Here is a 20,667-nt window from a genome sequence, read left to right on the forward strand (position 1 = left end):
TCTAAAATTCGATTATGATTACGGCATCCCTTTTCATAATCTGAATTTTGAGAACTTGGCAAATTGAAATGGAAATATTATAGCAAAAGACTGGTTTAGTCTTTATGTGAGACATCATGAATCGTGTCCCATATGCTTCGGATATAGGATCGATTACATGTGCTATATTCATCCTTTCTAAAATTTTCAAAATGCCTGGGGCATTATGAAGGGAAAAGGTCTAGAATTGGATATGACTAAAATGATTAAGCAATTGTCGAGGACAATCTAAGGTTTACCAAAGATTGGTTGCTCAAGGATAGTTGGAAGTATAATGTTAATTCTGGAAGGACCATATTGACATAATCTGTAAAGAGGCAACTCTTGTTCAGAAGTGATAGTCAAAATGGAATATGGAAATGTTTCAAAGTTAGAAATTATTCAATCTGTGTAAGATTAGGAAACTTAATGAAAGAAGGATGTTTCCAAGGAGCTGATCTCCTTTGGAATGCTCTGTAATGATTGTTGTCAAGTCTTTCTGACTTCGTGCATAATCATTAAGAGGATCAATGCATATAAGTTTAGAATCTAACAGATTTCAGTAAATGGCATGAATATGGAATTCTTGCATTTGCAGTAAGGATTTGGGACTGTGAAAAGAGGATCATTGGAGTGATGTTCAATTGATCTATTTTACAAAGTAAAGATCATAGACAAACATAGTATGCATACTTGGTGTATGACATGACTAGTGTTTAGAAAACATAGTGTACATGCTTGGAGCATGGGACAACTATTGTTTTAAATTCAAGTATAAAGTTGATAAAACCGAAACAATGAATAATGAGTAATCGGTATGGGATAAATAAAAGTGTTTATTTATATTCATAGGGTTTGATACCATATTTGATTCATTTATTCTTGTGTTTCACTTTGCATGTTTTGATTTCCAGAATAACTAAGTCGCTCTTCCTGAATGATTAAGTTATTCAAACCATCCACAGTCGGTCATATGTTGGAAGTAGATATGAATCAAGACTGTCATGGGTTGGTTTGTAGAGGTCCAAGTTGGTCGACAAAGTAGTGCTACAACACTCATGAGTGCTCATAAGTTCTGAGTATTGGATTCAACCCGCGCTCATTTGAATCACTTCATGGATTTTATCACGAGTGATCATGAGACGATAATATCTTATATTCTTCAAACCTAGAGATATGAGTTGTTACTATGAGTTGGTTATACATTGATTGCACGAAAACGCATTGGTAACTCGATGTTATAAAACGTGCCTTTGTGTATGATTCAACAAGTAGTAGAACAAGCCATATGAGTCGAAGTTTATCCATTCCTTTTACCTTCGGGATAAAAGCGATATCTGTGGGCCCCTCGATGATTTAAAGATGATACATGTGAGTGCTTGGCCAAGCCAGGACTGATTTGATTTGTTCAATCAGTCAGTCATCATGAATCGGAAATCGGGAAACAACAAATGGACAGAGAGAATGATTGATAATCCATGTCTCAGTCCATATGATATCTAGAATGGAGGAATATATGATCCCTTATCTAATGGACAAGTCATTGACAAAGGTCAGAGTTCATCGACAAGGTCAGAGTTCGACAGAAGCTTTTGAGAGCTACGATTGCTGATCGGTTCCCGAAGTCATACGCAATAATAGTTTTACACTTATCCAAGTGGGAGACTGTTGGATTAATGTCTAAGTCCATAACTATAATTGGTAAGACTTGACCCGACCCGGCATGGTCCATTTGGGTTGCATGGCATCATGCATTTGGATAGACTATAATGAGAGAAATAACACTTAAGGTTGGTTAATATATTATAAGTTCTAATATATATTAATAAGGTTATTTAATTAGTATTGATCAAGAATTAATTTGGAATTAATTAAGTGATCAAAAGGAGACTAATTAAATATATGGGTTGATTCTGTAAATCATTCATTCTTATATATGTGGGCTTGTGATCCAAGATTCCTTATGTTGGACTAAGTCCATGGGGTGACCCATGGATACTCCATGGAGGTTAAAATCCATGGAGCATAAGGAATGGGTAAAGTTATGAGTTACATGGTGTAACCCTAATAGCCACCATATAAAAGAATCCCATGGCTCAAGAAATCGGACACTAATGTGTGAGTGTGAGGGCTAGACGATTTCAAGGAGTGTTCAAGTTTCTCTCAAGTTATTCCAAGTGTATTTGGTGTTGTGTGAATCATTTGAGGTGTCACACTTGGGGCACTAGGCACTCAAGCTTCATGAAGACATTCTACATCAATGAGGTATGTATTCTATCTTGTTATATTTATTATTTTGTATGCTAGATTAGGATAATACCTTGGATGTTCATAATTGTATGTATAATAGAGAAAACATAGATCCAAGGTATTTAGGGTTGCATGTACACTTAGGAGTGTTAGAATGCTCATAACCCAACACTTGTAACACCCAAAAATTCAAGCCAATTTAAACCTTTTTAAAAACATTACATATCCATTAACTATTACAAAACTTGTTTTCAAAATGTATCATATCAGAGTATCCCAGAAACAAATTCATAAAAAGTGAGGAGTTGTACGATCATGCCTTTGCCTTGCCATGATCTCCTGATGTACCTGAAACAATAAACTGAAACTGTAAGCCCGAAAGCTTAGTGAGTTACCCCCAGAATACCCATACACACAACCATACACGTAAAGCAATGAACAACATACTATGGGTCCAGTCAACCATCGGGTTGGAATACCCCTGGCCCTCAACCATCGGGTTGGAATGCCAACATACTACGAGTCCAATCATCCTCGTGATGGAATACTCTCGGCCCATAACTATCGGGTTGGAATGCCCACACACCTACACATGCAACAACTACTATGGTTCCAATCATCCATCGGGATGGAATACCCCAGGCCCTCAACCATCGGATTAGAATGCCAACCTACTATGAGTCCAATCATCCTCGGGATGGAATATTCTCGGCCCACAACCATCGGGTTGGAATACCCACATACGATGAGTCCAATCATCCTCGGGATGGAATACTCTCGGCCCATAACCATCGGGTTGGATTGCCCACATACGATCAATCAAACATGTGCACATATATCAGATAATCATATAACAGTCTACAAGACAACATACTAGGGCTCTATCATCCTCGGGATGGGATACCCTCCACTACTGCTCAATCATGCACATATAACAGGTAATCTCCTACCAGCATACAGACAGTCAGACCAAACTATAGGTCACTAAGCATAACCACATCTGATCTACCAGGATACAAATCTAACTGATCATACTAGCATATAACCATCCTATCTACCAGGATGTCGAGCTAACATATCACAATAGTAACTATCTCAAATAACAAATCAAAGGGTCGGCCTTGGTTCCGTAGACCCTAGAGTATAGTGAGGATAACTACCTTGCAATTTCCGAACTGAAGGAATAAGATCAAATCCTCCGATCACAGCCACGAACTCCACCACCTAACACTATGATGGAACCACATCTATAAGTGCTCAATTACCAGAATACCCTTGGAAGTCAAACTGGTCAACTCTTGGTCAAAGTCAAAGTCAACAGCCGAGGTTAACAGTCCATGTTGACCTGACTCGCCGAGTGCACTATACTGACTCGTCGAGTTCTTCCAAACTCACAAAGTCATGAAACCCTCGTTGACTCGCCGAGTCATCTCCCAGACTCGCCGAGTTGAATCGCAACTCAAGACTCGTAACCCTAATGTGACTCGCCAAGTCGGGCGGCCCGACTCGCCGAGTTCCTTCGCCCCAATCCATAATCCAGCGATTCTGAGCTAACCAATTATTCCAAATTGTAGATCCAACCTTCTAGGGCATACTTCTCACGTAAAGGTGCAAACTTTACGTGTATGCAAGGTGATTTTGGCTCAATACAATCTAGGGAGAAGGTCCATGACAACAATGCTCACAAACAAGCTAAAGGGTTGATACTTTATGATTTCATGGACCAAGACAAGTCTAGATCTGAAGTTGCACCCTCATATCTAGACCCAAAACCCGAAATGGATCTTAAACATGCTAAGTGGCCCCAAATCTCATCCATGAAAAGATCTAGATGCAACAAGGTCAAGGTAACGACTTGTTACCTTCAAACTGATGCCACTGAGCAGAGAAATCGAATCCACCAGCTCCTCTATGATCTTCTTAAACTCCAAGCCTTCTTGCAAAAACACACTTTCCCTCCTTCACACACTCAAAATGGGGGTTTGGATCGGTTAGGGCTGCTTCTGGACGTCAAGGGGGTGATAAGGGGGCTGAGGTAAGGACTTAAGGCCCTTTAAATAGGGTGCAATCCCTAAAACTAGGGTTTTCTCTTCCCAGCACCAACTCGTCGAGTCCAGCCGCCGACTTGGCGAGTTAGTCACTTAACACATGGCAAAAACCCGCTCCTACTCGACGAGTAGGCATACCTACTCGCCGAGTAGACTCCTTAAATTACACATAAGCCCCTAAATCATACGTCTGAAGTTTGGGATGTTACAAGCCACCTCCTGTGAGAACGACCCCCAAGAAACCCTAAGTGAAAGAGTGCCTTTTTAGATCCCCATTATAGTGTTTAGAGGAGTTCTTGAATGTGAAGAGTGAAGTGTGAAAAGCTTGGAGTTGGGAAGCATCTTGATGGATCTTTGAACGTGATGGGCATAAAATTAGATAAGAAAAATAATGAATTAGTGATTTTGGGCTCAAAAATAGGATATGAACAGTAACAATCCAAAGAAATTTGAATTAATTGGGCTTATGAATCGAATAATGATCGGATCAACATTTTGTACTCTTAAACTTAATAAAATCGAATCAAAATGATTTTAACCAATGAAAATGAAAATTAATTGGATCAACAAAATTTGGAAATAAAAGCAAATATATCCAATGGAATCAAAATGATCAAAAACGATTTCAAGAACACGATTCCGAGAGATTTCGATAGATTTTGAATTAAAAAGATAATTGGATCAACAAATTTGAAATTGAAAGCAAATATATCTAATGGAGAGACTCACCAAAAAATTCGAATCTTCGAGTTGATTACACACAAAAATATTGCTATCTAGGATCGTTGATTTTGAAAAGTTGTTAAACCTTCAAGATTAAGCTCTGATACCACATGTAGGGTCCCAATGAAGATGACCAATGCAGAATTAAAGAATCAATACATAATCGATAAGACTCAGGTTAAAGTTTAAGCACAAATTTGTATAGATATTGGAGAAAGTACAAAAAATATAGAAGCATGTGCTTGCTTACTATACTACTCTCTCTCTCTCTCTATCTCTCTCTCTCTTACTCTCTCTATCTCTCTAGAACTAGAACTAGACTAGAAATCTATACAATAGGAGCTCTCTAAAACCTATACATGAAAACTATGCAAGTATATATATATATATATATATATATATATATATATATATATATATATATATATATATATATATATGCAAGCTCTACCCAAAAAACCCATATCATAAAGGGTAAGCCTAAGACACCATCCAATAAAGAGCTTTGCATCCATGTGTGCACTTTTTCATAATTTATGACCATTCTCCTGATATCACCTCCGACATGCACATGATGTACTTTACTCGAGAGAAAAGATGGAAGATAAGTCTTATTGGTTTGGCGGTACAATTGGTTCCGAGTCCTAATTTATAAGACATGTTGGTCTAATTTATACTATAAGACTTGTTGGCTAATATTTGGGAAAAACTCGAAGATAAGAACTAATTAGATTGGTTAAATATCTATTTTGAGCGAAATAAGGCTTTTAATAGACAATTTGCTACATGTTTCTGTGTTTGGTATTTATAACCCTGTTGCATGAGGAGTAGAGGGCGGCCAAAGTTTTGGTTATCATGGTGGACTATTGTGAAGCAGGGCCGTCTCAAGACGATTTGAGGCCCGGGGCGAAAATTTTTATAATTTTTATTTTTGGTAAAGGAGGGCGGTACCTCCGAAAATTTTTATTAATTAGAAAAAAATTAATACAACTGCAGGCTGGGGACTCCCCACCTATGGAAAGGAAAAAGCTTCGGGACAGGCCCAGAAGCCAAACAATCTAATACTATAAATACAAAGCAACAAAATAAAAAAGGCTATAACATGATTTGCACCCTTTTACATAAACATAGCAAAGAAAAACAAAAAAAATTTACATTTACGAGCTTTTTTAGAAGCAAAGTCATTATAAATAGTATCAAGATCAATTTTATCCAACATATCTTTTTCGATACATAACATAGCCAAACCATTCAATCTTTCCTTTGACATAGATGATCTCAAATAACTTTTTAATAATTTTAATTTTGAAAAACTTCTTTCTGCTGATGCTACAGTAACAGGTATAGTTAATAATATTCGATATGCAATGAAAACATGTGGATAACAATCTTCAGTTTTAACGAACTCAAGAATTTCAACAGCGGACATAAAAACGTTTGTCAAAGTCATTTGTAACACTTGAAGTTCGGAAAACAAATCATTTGAATCTACATCACACAAGTTATTATGAGAAAATTGTTTTGTGAAATTAGTACAACTTTTTTTAAGTTCAATGTCATCCAATGACTTTAACTTTTTTGAATTATATAAAAATTCAAAAATATTTTCAAAAATAGTTAATTGTTCAAATCTACTCTTTAATGAAACAATTGCCATATCAACAACAACCATAAAATATTCAATTCTAAACGATTCTTCGGCTGACTGTAATTCTTGTGCATTATCAATCTCATCAAATTGCATTTTTCTAGTAACTTGACGTCTTATTCGAAATGTAGGTTCAACATCCATATCAATTGATATGGCTTTAGCGTTATCTAAACTAGGTGAAAATCCTTCATTTCTATATTTCTCAAAGAACGACATTATACTTTTTAATTGATTAATGGTGGCATCAATACACATAGATTTAGTTTGCAATTTTTTACTTACCATATTAATAGCAAATAAAATATCATACCAAATTACCATACCAAGTAAAAATTCATAACTTTCTATGGCACCAACTAAACTTTCTGCTTCACTTTTTGATTTAGCATCATTGCATGATTTACCTAATTCAATTAAACCTTGCCTTATTTTAGGAGCTTGAAACCTAAAAGCTTTGACACTTTTAATTCTACTTTCCCAACGTGTATTAGATAAACATTTTTCAGTTAAATTGTGAACATTTTCAAGTAGTATGTTCCATCTTTTAGTAGAACTCGAAAATAGTACAAATATGCGTTGCACAACTCCAAAAAAAAGAAATAGTTTTTTCACATGAATGAGTCATATCACTAACTGTAAGATTAAGACTATGGCAAGCACATGACATATACAACGCTCTTGGATTAATTTCAAGTAATCGTTTTTGAACCCCTTGGTGTTTCCCTTTCATGTTAGAACCATTATCATAACCTTGCCCTCTTATGTCATCAATATTAAGACCGATTGATTTAATTGCATATAATAATTCGTTAAATAGTCCTAAACCAGACGTATCATCTACCTTCAAAAATTCTAAAAAGTATTCTTCAACTTTTATTTTGTTACTAGATATGTTCACACATCGAATAACTAGAGTCATTTGTTCTTGGTGACTTACATCGGGGGTACAATCAAGAATCACATTAAATATTTTGCTTCTTTAATAATTTTAATTATAGAATTTCTAACGTCGTGAGCTAAAATAGAAATTAGTTCATTTTGGATATTGTGCCCTAAATAATGATTATGGGTTTCATGATTTTCTATGCCTTTAACATGATCTTGCATTACACTATCAAATTGTGTCATCATTTGAATTACTCCTAAAAAATTACCGTTATTATCTTGATTAAGTTTCTCGTTAGATCCTCGAAAAGCTAAATTATATTTGGATAAATATTTCACGGCAACAATTATTCTTATTAAAACTTGTCTCCAACGTTCTTTTTCTTTTATATATATATTTGTTGTAAGTCCTTATCAATTGTTTCATTCTTACCCAATCTTACTCTTAGCTCATTCCAAGATCGCACACATAAAATATGTTGAGCACTATTTTCATGTTCATCAAGTCTTTCATAAAGGTGTTTCCAATTATTAAATCCATTATTTGCCAAAGAAATTTGATTATTATTATTATTAATAGGTTTAAAGAATTTACAACAAAAACAATAAATTATATCTACTTGTTTAGAATAAATTAACCATTTTCGATCGCTTGTTTCACCATTACCTAGCTTTCTAGTATAAGCACCATAAGAAAAATGTCTAGATAAACTATCTTTAGGAAACACAAGATTTGATTCTCTAATTGGTCCTTTTTCAACTAAAATTTCCCTTAATTTATTGTCAATATTATCCCAATTACTTGGATCATAAATATTTAAAGGAGGAACAAATTGATGGCCATTTTCATTCGTATCATTTTCACTACTAACATTATTTTCATTACTAATTTCATTCTCATTAGTGTTATTTTCATCTTCATTAGTGGCATTACTTTCATTAGGAATTTTATTCTCGTTAGTGTTATGTTCATTCTCATTAGTGGCTTTATTATCAATTTCATTCGTATTAGTGTTATTTTCATCCTTATTGGTAACTATATTTTCATTACGAATTTCATTCTCATTATTATTATTTTCATCTTTATTAGTAACGTTATTTTCATTATCAAATTCATTCTCATTAGTGTTAATTTCATTATCATTGTGGCTATTTTCATTATCACTTGTAATATTTTCATGTTGAATTGAAGCATTGGGATTATCTATTTTTTTATAAATTTATCCATGAATCCCTTTTGAGTCTGTTCATCTTGTTCTATTTTTTGTTTCTTTTTCCTTTTTTGACTTCCGGATAGATGTTTTCTAGGAAGCATTATTATCTATTGGTTATTATATGTGGATTTTTATTTAAACAAAGCAATGGAAGACAATGATAATATAAGATTATTAGATAGAGCAATGGAAAAAGAACACCTGATTCATCAATTTGTAGGCTCACTAGGCTGTTGCCAAGTTGCTATCTGCTTCCAAAAAGATTTATATTTCTTTTTCAATTACTCAATTACCTACACTCAATATATGAGACAAAGTTAAATTCGTATATATAAAAAAACAGAAACAGAAAATTGAAAAGTTCAAGTTGATTAAATGGGGCTGATAACAGAAATCAGAAGTCAACAAAACCGATTTTGGGTATCATCTATATCATGATTCAGAAATTAGTTTTGGGGACTTTCACAAATCAACAAAATCTATTTGAAAGATAAAATATAAGAAATCAGATGGAGAAGAAAATTGAGAAAACACGATGTAACATCCCAATTTTCACGTCCAAAATTTTCCTTTTTGATTAATTGATTTGTAAAACATTTGTAATAAAACACCATTCGATCATATCATTTCATAAAAATATATCTCGTGTCTGAAAACCAAATCATGAAAATAATAATAATGTCAGAGTACAATCCCAGAACATCTCATAATGCGGAAAAACCAATGCGTGTGTGTATGATGTGCCGCTACCGCGCCAGCTCCTTCCCCTTCGCTGAAGAGGTACCTGAAACAAAACTGTAAACTGTAAGTACAAAGCTTAGTGAGTTCCCCCATCGTCCACATACCATACAATCATATAGCATACATACTGCCAGGCATTTCTGGGGTGCCTGACCTACCCGGTACGGCCATTCTGGGGTGCCGACCTACCCGTACGGCCATTCTGGGGTGCCGACCTACCCATGCGGCCATTCTGGGGTGCCGTCCTACCCGTGTCAAGCCATTCTGGGGCGCTGACCTACCCATGTCGAGCCATTCTGGGGTGCTGACTACCCTTCGGTCCTAACAACCGAACCTCGGGGACTATTTCACCCCTACTACTACTATCACATATATCATAACATAATCTACTGTCAGACATATCTGGGGTGTCCGACCTACCCTTCGGTCCTAACAACCGAATCTCGGGGACTGTTCCCCCTCCTACTACCTCTATCTCATATAACACATCATGCTAGCAGCTAAACATATCATAACATACTGTTAGGCATATCTGGGGCGCCTAACCTACCCTTCGGTCCTAACAACCGAATCTCTATCACTATCACATATCATATCACGCTAGCATATAACATATCAGGTAGTAGCAACACAGATGAATATCACAAAGACAAACATCTATCGATCCCTACTGGTGGGCCGACATTGTGGCCTTAGACCCACCGCTATTGGAAGGTAACTCACCTCGTAGTAGCTGCTGATCTGTGCGGGAACTCTCTATCTGCTGTTGCTGCTCCGGAAATCCTCCGGCTATAAATCCCACAAAACACACAATCAGAATATGATATCTACTCTTTGGGTAAAATGACCATTTACCCCTGATCAAGTCAATTCAAAGTCAAAATCAACTTCCAGTTGACCTGACTCGCCGAGTTGGCTAGCCAACTCGCCGAGTCCTTAACCTTCCATTTGTCCTTATACACGACTCTACTCGTCGAGTTGGGCCGTCAACTCGACGAGTTCTTCTCTCATATGAACGTCACATGAAAACTCATCCGACTCGCCGAGTTGATGAACAACTCGTCGAGTCCACCTTCATCTGATGAACAAGATCTGTCCTCGACTCGCCGAGTTGATGAACAACTCGTCGAGTTCTAAGAAGATTGCCTTGGACTCGCCGAGTCCAAGAACGGACTCGCCGAGTCCAGTCTTGACCAATTCCATACAGTTGATTTAAATGGGATCTAGCACACCAAAACCATAGATCTGGCCTCCTAATGTCCACTTTATACGTAAAGTTCCAAACTTGATGCACATGCATGGGGTTTTTAGCTCAAAATCCACATAAAGTGTCCTACAATGAGCATGGGGCTATCATGGCCCTAAAGTTGGCACCTTTATGCCATGAAACCCCTCTTAAGGCCCAGATCTGAAGTCAAAACCCACTCCACACTTCCAATACCAAAACATGACTTAGCAATCCAAAGAAATCCCAAGTTAAAGATGAATAACACATAGATGAGTCAAGACAGGGGCATTATACCTTGAAGCTGCTGAAAATGAAGTAAAATCTCTGGATCTACTGTCCCCAACTCAGGTTCCAAGCTCCTTTCTTCCTTCCAAGCTTTACAACCACACAAGAACACCAAAAATGGCCTCAACAATGCACAAACGGCTAGGGTTTCAATGAGAAGTGTTTTAGGAGCATAAGGGACAATATGGCCGTCATATCATTGCTTAAATAGGGTGCAAACCCTCGGATTAGGGTTTTTGGTCCGAACAACACCTACTCGCCGAGTCCGGGACCCGACTCGCCGAGTTCATCACTTAAGTCCCGCGTCCCTTCTCGCTTCTACTCGGCGAGTTGGTCCTTCAACTCGCCGAGTCCAAGGCCAAAATGCAAAATATTTAAAGAATTAATAAAAAGAATACGTACCAAGAACCAAGTGCTACAAATCTCCCCCACTTATTTTAGACTTCGTCCTCGAAGTCTGCTGCTCGCTCCTGAAACAGCTCGGGGTAATGCTCCATCATCTCGTCTACCGGCTCCCAAGTCCACTCCGACCCCTTCCAGTGCTGCCATTGCACCTTCACGAGTTCCACTCTCTTGTTCCTCAAATCCTTCGACTTCCGGTCGAGAATCGCCACAGGCCGCTCAATGTAGTTCAGGCTGTCATCAACCTGAATATCCTCTAGGGGCACCACTGCTGAGTCGTCCACCAGGCACTTCCGCAGCTGGGAGACGTGGAAAGTGCTGTGGATCTGACTGAGTTCGGCTGACAGATCCAGCCTGTACGCCACCTTGCCCACCCGGGCTACAACCCTGAATGGTCCAATGTACCTTGGGCCCAACTTGCGCCGCTTCCTGAATCGGATGACGCCTTTCCAAGGCGACACCTTCAAGAGAACCATATCCCCGACCTGGAACTCCAGGTCCGAATGACGCTTGTCGGCATAATTTTTCTGCCGACTCTGAGCAGTCTGAAGCCTGCTCCGGACCTGCTGAATCCTCTCCGTCGTCTTGAGCACCACTTTGGTGCTCCTCATGACTCTCTGGCCAACCTCGCCCCAACATATCGGGGTCCTGCACCTCCTCCCATCAACATCTCGAAGGGAGGACGGTCGATGCTCGCGTGGTAACTATTGTTGTAGGAGAACTCTACCAATGGAAGGTAGGTATCCCAACTACCTCTGAAGTCTAAAACACATGCCCTCAGCATATCCTACAGAGTCTGGATGGTCCGCTCGCTCTGGCCATCCGTCTGCGTGTGAAAGGCGGTGCTGAAATGCAGACGAGTACCCAACTTGTCATGGAATTTCTTCCAAAACCTGGAAGTGAACCGCACATCCCTATCCGAAATCACCGAAACTGGCACTCCATGCCGCGCCACCACCTCTCTGATATAGATATCGGCCAATTTCTCGGCCGAGATGCTCTCCTGAATCGGGATAAAGTGGGCGCTCTTGGTAAATCGATCGACGATGACCCAAATCGAATCCACTCCCCGCGCGGTCCTGGGAAGCTTGGTGATAAAATCCATCGTAATATCCTCCCATTTCCACAGCGTAATATCCAACGGCTGCATCTTTCCGTGTGGTCTCTGATGCTCGGCCTTGACCTTCCTGCAGGTCAAGCACCGCTCCACATACCATGCCACATCCCGCTTCATGCAGGGCCACCAATAGTCAAGACGAAGATCCCTATACATCTTCGTCGCCCCGGGATGAATGGAGAATCGGGATTTGTGCGCCTCCTTCATCAAAACCTGGCGCACGCCTCCGAGGTATGGAACCCACACCCTGCGGTGTAGCGTCAATAATCCCCTGCTGTCATAGTCGAAGGAGGAAACCTGACCCACTATACGCTCACTCTTCCGATGTTCCTCCTTCATAGCCTCCTGCTGGGCCTCTCGGATCTGCTCCAATAACGGGGTCACTACTGTCATCTGCATGCATATATCTCTGATCGGTGCCGCCTTGCGGCTAAGCGCATCGGCCACCACATTGGCCTTCCCCGGATGGTAAAGGATCTCACAATCGTAATCCTTCACCACGTCCAACCACCGACGCTGCCTTATGTTTAGATTCGGCTGATCCATGAGGTACCTCAAGCTTTTGTGGTCCGTGTAAATCGTACAACGAACCCCATAGAGGTAATGACGCCAAATCTTAAGGGCGAACACAACAGCCCCCAGCTCCAAATCGTGCGTCGGGTAGTTCGCCTCGTGAGGCTTCAGCTGCCTCGAAGCGTAAGCGATAACATGCCCTTTCTGCATCAATACTGCGCCCAAGCCTGAGATGGACACATCACAGTACACGACGAGATCCTCCATGCCCTCTGGCAGGGCTAAGATTGGCGCCTCGCACAATCTCTGTCTCAGTGTCTCGAATGCAGCCTGCTGTTCAGGCCCCCAACGAAAGACCACGGCCTTCCTCGTTAGCCTGGTCAGGGGTAAGGCTATCTTGGAGAAATCCTGGATGAATCTCCGATAGTAGCCAGCTAATCCCAGGAAACTCCGAATCTCAGATGGAGACTTCGGAACCTCCCATCTCATCACGGCCTCCACCTTGGCCGGATCTACCGAAATCCCGTTCTGGTTGACAAGGTGCCCAAGAAACTGCACCTCGCGCAACCAGAACTCACACTTGGAGAACTTGGCATATAAGTTCTCCCTCCTCAAAGTCTCTAGAACCTCTCACAGATGCTCCTCGTGCTCCTCCTGCGTCTTGGAGTAAACCAATATATCATCAATAAACACTATCGCAGATCGGTCTAACATCGGTCTACACACGCGGTTCATGAGGTTCATGAATGCGGCAGGAGCATTGGTGAGCCCGAAAGGCATCACCACGAACTCATAGTCGCCATAACGCGTCCGAAACGCCGTCTTCTGTACATCCTCCTCTCTGACCCTCATCTGATGATACCCTGAACGCAAATCAATCTTGGAGAACCAAGATGCCCCCTGTAGCTGGTCAAAGAGGTCGTCAATCCTCGGGAGTGGGTAACGGTTCTCCACCGTTACCTTATTCAGCTCCCTATAGTCTATACACATACGATGCGACCCGTCCTTCTTCTTCACAAACAGAATCGAGGCTCCCCAAGGCGAACTACTCGGCCTGATGAATCCCTTGTCTAGAAGCTCCTGCAGCTGCGTAGACAACTCCTGCATCTCGGGAGGAGCCAACCGATATGGTGCCTTGGCTATCGGAGCCGCACCAGGAACTAGGTCGATCCTGAACTCTACCTGTCGCTCCGGAGGTATCCCTGGCAACTCCTCGGGGACTACATCCGCGAACTCTCGTACTACGGGCACATCGCCCACCGTCGCCCTACCCGCCTCCCGGGTATCCATAACATACGCGACATAACCTGCGCAACCCTGCTGAAGGTAACGCCTAGCTCTCGCTGCTGAACACCAAGCTGGTCCTCGCTGTGGCCTTTCGCCCTGAATCACTAGCTCTCCCCCACCTGGGGTCCTGACTCGCACTAGCTGTTGTGCGCAATCTATCACCGCCCCGTTAGGGCTTAGCCAATCCATACCGATAATCACCTTGTTCCCCCGTAAAGGTATGGGAACCAGATCCACCAGGTAGCGCTCCTCAAATAATCTCAGTACACAATTTCGGAAGACCTCAGATGCTCGCACTGATCGGTCGTCCGCAATCTCGACCTCTAGAGGGCAATCCAACATGCCCGAAGACTCAGAAAACCTCTTGCTAAGCGCAAGAGAAACAAACGATCGGGTAGCACCCGAATCAAACAATACCTGAACTGGGATACCGTTCACATGGAACAATCCTAAACAGAGCACATATCAATATCATAAACATCATATAAATAAATCAGAGGGAAAGAATCATACCCGTCACCACATCGGGTGCGGCGCGGCCTCCTCGGTAGTCAGCTGAAATGCCCGAATCCTCACCACCGGAGCCTTTGCCTTGCCCTGCCGGCCATCTGTAATCCGCAGGGTCGCTGGAGCTGGCGCCTTCACTGGCGCTGCTGCTACTGTCAACTGGGGGCAGTTGGCCTTCTTGTGGCCCCTCTGGTTGCAGTGGAAACACAGCAACTCAGACGTCTGAATAACATGTGCAGGGGTAGTACAATCCCTGTTGAAGTGCCCCGTCTTGCCGCACTTATAGCAGCCCGACGACCCCAATCTACATGCCCCCTCATGTGGCCTGCCGCATTTCCTGCAGCGGCCCGGTCCTGACTGGCCTTTCGGCCTACCATCTGATCCCTTGGGCTTCTTTCCCGAAGCCCCTATCGTCTGTCCCTCCTCTGCCTTCCTCTTCCGGATGTGCTCCAGATCTATATCCCTCTCCCTTGCCCTGACAATCATAGAATCCAGGGTAGGGCAAACTGAAAAACTGACATGCTCCCGAATGTCGGCTCGCAACATGTCATGGTAGCGGGTCCTCCTCATATCCTCATCACCCGCATATTGGGGCACCAGTAACGCCCTCTCCCGGAACTTGGCGGTGATCTCCGCCACAGTCTCCGTCATCTGCCTCATATCCAAAAACTCCCTGGCCAGCTGTTGAAGCTCTACATCTGGCGCAAACTCTGCTCTGAACCGGGTCACAAAGTTCGGCCATGTCATAGCCTCAACAGCCGAGGCTCCCAATGAGTCACCAACAGACTCCCACCAATCTCTAGCTCTGTCTCTCAAACACCCTGCTGCATATCTCACCTTCGACCCCTCGGGGCAGAAGCTGGTCAGCTGCGCAGACTCAATGTCTGCAATCCAGCGTCTGGCCACAATGGGGTCCTTCGCCCCGTGGAAGTCCGTCGCACCACTGCTCCTGAAGTCCTTAAAGGACAGTGTGCGAGATCCTGACTGGCCAGATGCCATGTCACTCCTGAACGCCCTGAGGCGGTCCTCCATCAGCTCAACTATCCCTTCCTTGATCGACCCGAAAATGATGGGGGTCGACTCAAGGATGCCTCTGGTGATCTCTGACGCGATGAACTCGCGTAGCCTCTCATCCACTGGTTCGGAACCTGAACCCGGACCCGATCCCTCTCCCGAACTGCCAACTACTGGCCTCGAACGTAGTACCACCATTCTGCAATACATAATGATAACTGTCAGTGGTACTGATACATCTTAGAGGGATCACATCTACTGCAAGGTTCCTGGTCTCGCCTCAGCCTTCCTCAATTCAAGTACGGATCCTCTGCTTTCAGTAGTACGGGCCCATACTACCTTCCACATCTATCCGTACTTTCCTCAAGAACTGCCTTGACTCCACCAAGTCCCTTCTACTACTACTGCTGATCTCATGCTACTCTCATCCTAGGCTTGCCCTAGGTAACCACCCACCCACTCTCCGTCATCAGCTGCATAAGAAGTCCCTGCTTTCTTCCCCTAACTAGCTCGCGAATACTATTACATATTACTCAGACTAGATAATTCTTCGAATGAGAGACCCTACCCTACAACGGTTGGACTCAAACAAGAGCTGCGAAATAGGGCTAGACCCAACCTTCTGGAATTATTTAGTCCTTGCAATATGTAACTTAACGTATTCGTTTACTAGTTAGAGAAAGACAGCTAGAACTCCTAAAAGCACAAAGCAAGCAGCATTCAGACAAAGGAAACTACTCAAGCAAATCTATTTCCATAACAAGAAACTGTACTAGCATACAATGCTAAGCTCATACTATCAGGCATAACCTAAACAGGCTATCCTACTGCTGTCTACTCAATACTAGCATGCAATTCTCATAAAGCTGAAGCACATAAAGCAGGCACATAAGGCATCATTCCTAGATCCTTAGTCCTATTCTAGCATGCAGTTCTACTGAAACTGGTAAATCATAACATGAACTTGTATGGGTACTCTGGGGAAAACTTACTTGAGCTCGGCCGGTCGCGCACATCACACACCTTGTTCTTTCTCAAAACTCTTTTACTTAGCCTTTAGAAAATCATTTCTTTATAAAAATCTTTTAATCCCTCGATTTGAGTCCAGACACCCCCGAAGGTGTGTCCGAATCCCTCAAACCAGGGCTCTGATACCAACTTGTAACATCCCAATTTTCACGTCCAAAAATTTCCTTTTTGATTAATTGATTTGTAAAACATTTGTAATAAAACACCATTCGATCATATCATTTCATAAAAATATATCTCGTGTCTGAAAACCAAATCATGAAAATAATAATAATGTCAGAGTACAATCCCAGAACATCTCATAATGCAGAAAAACCAATGCGTGTGTGTATGATGTGCCGCTACCGCGCCAGCTCCTTCCCCTTCGCTGAAGAGGTACCTGAAACAAAACTGTAAACTGTAAGCACAAAGCTTAGTGAGTTCCCCCATTGTCCACATACCATACAATCATATAGCATACATACTGCCAGGCATTTCTGGGGTGCCTGACCTACCCGGTACGACCATTCTGGGGTGCCTGACCTACCCCGTACGACCATTCTGGGGTGCCGACCTACCCATGCGGCCATTCTGGGGTGCCGTCCTACCCGTGTCAAGCCATTCTGGGGCGCTGACCTACCCATGTCGAGCCATTCTGGGGTGCTGACTACCCTTCGGTCCTAACAACCGAACCTCGGGGACTATTTCACCCCCTACTACTACTATCACATATATCATAACATAATCTACTGTCAGACATATCTGGAGTGTCCGACCTACCCTTCGGTCCTAACAACCGAATCTCCGGGACTGTTCCCCCTCCTACTACCTCTATCTCATATAACACATCATGCTAGCAGCTAAACATATCATAACATACTGTTAGGCATATCTGGGGCGCCTAACCTACCCTTCGGTCCTAACAACCGAATCTCTATCACTATCACATATCATATCACGCTAGCATATAACATATCAGGTAGTAGCAACACAGATGAATATCACAAAGACAAACATCTATCATACGATCCCTACTGGTGGGCCGGCAATGTGGCCGTAGACCCACCGCTACTTGAAGGTAACTCACCTCGTAGTAGCTGCTGATCTGTGGGGGAACTATCTATCTGCTGCTGCTGCTCCGGAAATCCTCCGGCTATAAATCCCACAAAACACACAATCAGAATCTGATATCTACTCTTTGGGTAAAATGACCATTTACCCCTGATCAAGTCAAGTCAAAGTCAAAATCAACTTCCAGTTGACCTGACTCGCCGAGTTGGCTAGCCAACTCGCCGAGTCCCTAACCTTCCATTTGTCCTTATCCATGACTCTACTCGTCGAGTTGGACCGTCAACTCGACGAGTTCTTCTCTCATATGAACGTCACATGAAAACTCATCCGACTCGCCGAGTTGATGAACAACTCGTCGAGTCCACCTTCATCTGATGAACAAGATCTGTCCTCGACTCGCCGAATTGATGAACAACTCGTCGAGTTCTAAGAAGATTGCCTTGGACTCGCCGAGTCCAAGAACGGACTCGCCGAGTCCAGTCTTGACCAATTCCATACAGTTGATTTAAATGGGATCTAGCACACCAAAACCATAGATCTGGCCTCCTAATGTCCACTTTATACGTAAAGTTCCAAACTTGATGCACATGCATGGGGTTTTTAGCTCAAAATCCACATAAAGTGTCCTACAATGAGCATGGGGTTCTCATGGCCCTAAATTTGGCACCTTTATGCCATGAAACCCCTCTTAAGGCCCAGATCTGAAGGCAAAACCCACTCCACACTTCCAATACCAAAACATGACTTAACAATCCAAAGAAATCCCAAGTTAAAGATGAATAACACATAGATGAGTCAAGACAGGGGCATTATACCTTGAAGCTGCTGAAAATGAAGTAAAATCTCTGGATCTACTGTCCCCAACTCAGGTTCCAAGCTCCTTTCTTCCTTCCAAGCTTTACAACCACACAAGAACACCAAAAATGGCCTCAACAATGCACAAACGGCTAGGGTTTCAATGAGAAGTGTTTTGGGAGCATAAGGGACAATATGGCCGTCATATCATTGCTTAAATAGGGTGCAAACCCTCGGATTAGGGTTTTTGGTCCGAACAGCACCTACTCGCCGAGTCCGGGACCCGACTCGCCGAGTTCATCACTTAAGTCTCGCGTCCCTTCTCGCTTCTACTCGGCGAGTTGGTCCTTCAACTCGCCGAGTCCAAGGCCAAAATGCAAAATATTTAAAGAATTAATAAAAAGAATACGTACCAAGAACCAGGTGCTACACACGAAATCTAGAAAATTGATAAATCTCTATCACTCTAAGAAATCTGAAAATCAGTAAAAAAAAAGTAAAAATCAATTGCTTATTCTTACCTGATCAGATGTTATTGCTTCCTTATTGCTCAATCGATTACTGGAAAGTCTGGATGGAATCGATTTCAGAAATCAGTTGTTCTCGTAATCTCGTTTTCCTTCAATATCGGGAGCGGGAGTGCGGGACTGTGGAAGATACAAGGGGTCGAGGGGACAGTTCAAGAATCAAGGTTCAAGGACGATAGCAATTGGCATTGAAAACTGAAGAGTCCCGCTTTAGGCTTGAACGAATCAACGTGCGTACGAGAAGCTACCGAGAAATCAGGCGCCAATTTTTTTTTTCTGATTACCTAATGGAACTCTATATGGGCCTCAATGTTTCAGAAAACACATACCGGACTATTTCTATTTGCTATAACAGACTTCTTAAATGGGCCCTATACAAATTTTGGGGCCCTGGGCCATTGCCCAACCTGCCCCCCCTATTGGGTCGGGCCTGTTGTGAAGGATAAGAACGATGTGGGGGTGGGGTGGTGGGTCCAAATTCATTCATATATAAGGGTAGTATAATTATTTTACATAGACAAAAAAACAAAATCGTAATATTTGAAAACCACAGCGATGAAATGTATAAATTTTATGAAAATAAAATCGAAACTTCAAATTTGACCAAACAATAGGGGCTAGTTCTGTAATTTAGTCTAAATTAAATAATAAATGCAAAGTTGCCCACAGCGTATTGTGGCTGCCTAAGTCCATTTTATAAGTTGAATTTTAAAGATTGCCCAAATCCATTTTATAAGTTGAATTTTGACGATTATATTAATAAAAGTTAGATATCATTATATTTGTTAGAAGATAAATATACAAAACCGATACCATTGACTAACTCCAATATATACCGTTGAATAAAAATGAATTACATATGACCAAATTCATACGTAGTAAAGTACATAAAAATATTTACGAAAATATAAAGAAATTATATTTTATATCAACACACATAAAAATAAGTAAGATTATTTTAAAGTTAACGAACGGAAGTTCAAATAATCAAACATGTTATATGTGATATGATTCATACGTAAGAAGCATACATAATATAAACATGAAAACGTTAAAATGTTACATCGAAACGTAGACAAACTCAAATTTATACCGAGACATACATACAAAAACAAGTAATTTTTTGGGTTAAATATAAAACGTTCGAAAATAAAAGGGTTGAAACTGATATTTTAAAAGGTTCAAAATAGAAGGACTTAAAATAACATTTTGCGAAATATAGGAATAAAAAATATCATTCTTGAAAGTTAAAAGAAGACAAGGGGTGGAAAGTATATTTCTGAAAGTTGAGGGGAGGTAAATATGGTAACACCGACATTACCTTAATGTAGTAGTATAATACTTTTTTAATGCGAAAACCGTAAGATATATAGTTTCACGATC

At 41.5% G+C, this 20,667-nt stretch overlaps 1 protein-coding gene across 1 annotated transcript; it reads right to left on the minus strand.

The window, feature by feature from the left end:
• Window positions 1-6,020: 6,020 nt before the first annotated feature.
• LOC145107063 (uncharacterized) lies at window positions 6,021-6,906 on the minus strand. The gene is made up of 2 exons (XM_079043941.1): window positions 6,195-6,906; window positions 6,021-6,103 (listed from the first exon to the last, which is right to left on the minus strand). The coding sequence occupies exons 1-2, from the start codon at window positions 6,904-6,906 to the stop codon at window positions 6,021-6,023; spliced, it is 795 nt and encodes a 264-aa protein (XP_078900067.1).
• Between the last annotated feature and the right edge of the window lie 13,761 nt (window positions 6,907-20,667).

This window comes from Lactuca virosa, chromosome 4, assembly GCF_052849685.1.
Source record: "Lactuca virosa cultivar CGN04683 chromosome 4, Lactuca_virosa_CGN04683_v6, whole genome shotgun sequence".
Taxonomy (NCBI): domain Eukaryota; kingdom Viridiplantae; phylum Streptophyta; class Magnoliopsida; order Asterales; family Asteraceae; genus Lactuca; species Lactuca virosa.

Coding starts and splice junctions, on each gene's coding strand:
- LOC145107063 (XM_079043941.1), bottom strand. CDS start 6,906: ATGTCGTTCTTTGAGAAATATAGAAATGAAGGATTTTCACCTAGTTTA. Junction 6,104..6,194: donor TTCTAAAAAAGCTCGTAAAT/GTAAATTTTTTT, acceptor TTGTATTTATAG/TATTAGATTGTTTGGCTTCT.